Below are 1,813 nucleotides of genomic sequence, written 5' to 3' on the forward strand. Positions count from 1 at the left end.
TTGATAATGTCCTTGTAAATTTCCTTCTCCCCTCCTCCCTCGTCACAGCTAATTGTAGCTGATCTTATGAAAAATAATAACAGTAAAGCTGATCTTTTCTATAAGATTTTTTTTTCTTCTTGAAGATATTTTATTTCTCTTTCGTGTCTAACAATTTTAATCAAATGTCATTTTTCCCCCCTTTAAATTGGCAATTTTACGTATAACTTTTTTTTAAAATTATGACTCTTTAAGGCGAAGTATTTATCCTATTTAATTGACAACAGGCAAATGATGTATAATTTAATTGAAATCCTTCATAATAACCATGCGAACATTAATGTCGCTCCTTTTAGTATCTTTCTCTATATATTCTCCCAATATATTAGGATTTTCTCGCTCCAGATAGAGCCTGGTGGTATCAATTACTTTTGTCATACTGTTGTTTACCTGAAAATAAAATAACATTAGAAAAATATCTCCACTCGACATGTCACAAATTTTTTCAGAGAGGGAAGATAAACCATTGTCGTCTAGCTCGTCTTCATAGAGAATCATATTTTCAAAAATAGAATCATCTCCCTTTCTTTTAAATTTTCCTAATTGATCTTTAAATCAGTTGGATCAATTTTCTGAAGTCCAGATACATCACAAGTATATCTCTTTGGCATATACGTCCAATCATAGGTATGAACCACCTTGGGGGGGGGGTGACCTTTTCAAAAATATATCCATTCTTTGTCATAGCTCACTGTAATATTGTCAAAAATGTGATTACCACATTTAAAGCAGACAAGGTGTCCATTTTGAGAAAAACTCCACTAAGATTATGGATCAACTACATTTGATTATGAGGTAAGAACATGTCGAGTAGATGCAGGATCTTGAATAGAGGCTTCCGTCCCAAAAACATTTTCAAAATTGTTGAGATTATTTTAGGCTTCTTTTTATTAACATGCCCAAAATGAACCCGATTTTCATCAATAGTGAGATGTTAACAACACGCCGACCCACTCAATAATGAATAAAAATGAAGAAAGACACACACAACAACCGTTTTTCCTTTTTTAATCGCTAAACTTGACTTTTTCTTTACATAGATCCCTTTTTTATGGATGAAATATCATTGGAGCTTTTCTCCTCATGGTTTAAGGGAATGAAACATATCTTTTATTCTGATCTTTATAAAATATAGTATACATTAGTTTCATTATTTCTACAAGACACATAACATATTTTTTGCTCGTTCCTATTAATTTCAACATTTTTAATTTACATTCATACTTGTTTTTCTTTCTTTCTTAGATGTCTTTGCTTAAACAATGCAGTTAAACTTACATACAAGTACGTACATACATATATTATGTGATTATTAAATACATGTTTAATGAAACAGGTCTGTTTATGATATTAAAAAAAAACTATTCAAACAGATACAAATAATATTATTTTTGTAATAATGATAAAATTATTGTGAAAGTAGCAAATTGGATTTTAATTTAATGCTATCTGTTTTGCTTTTTTTCAGTCATGTTTTCTTCAATTTTACAATTATTTGTAAATATAAGCATATGTACTATTATTATTAGCTATTATGGACAATTTAATAAAATAAACTTTTTGTTTTTCTCTAGTATTTTATACATATACAGTAGACTGTCCCGACTTTGGGTCAATATTTTTTTTCTCTGTGCAATTACCATTTCTGCTAGGGAGAATCAAAAACTGTCGTTGTCAAAATTTTGATGCCTTTAGGCCGTTTTCAGGGATGTAAAGGTCATTATATTAGAAAAAATGGGATTTTTGTGTGAAAATTGGCCATTAATTAGACTCT

General features: G+C 29.6%; 1 protein-coding gene across 1 annotated transcript; it reads right to left on the bottom strand.

The window, feature by feature from the left end:
- Positions 1-219: 219 nt before the first annotated feature.
- On the bottom strand, positions 220-892 carry LOC121117526 (TIP41-like protein). Its single transcript, XM_071888098.1, is given in 3 exon segments — positions 220-548; positions 551-766; positions 769-892. Coding segments are annotated over 3 exon segments (669 nt in total).
- Between the last annotated feature and the right edge of the window lie 921 nt (positions 893-1,813).

The sequence above is a fragment of the Lepeophtheirus salmonis genome, chromosome 5 (genome assembly GCF_016086655.4).
Source record: "Lepeophtheirus salmonis chromosome 5, UVic_Lsal_1.4, whole genome shotgun sequence".
Lineage (NCBI taxonomy): Eukaryota > Metazoa > Arthropoda > Copepoda > Siphonostomatoida > Caligidae > Lepeophtheirus > Lepeophtheirus salmonis.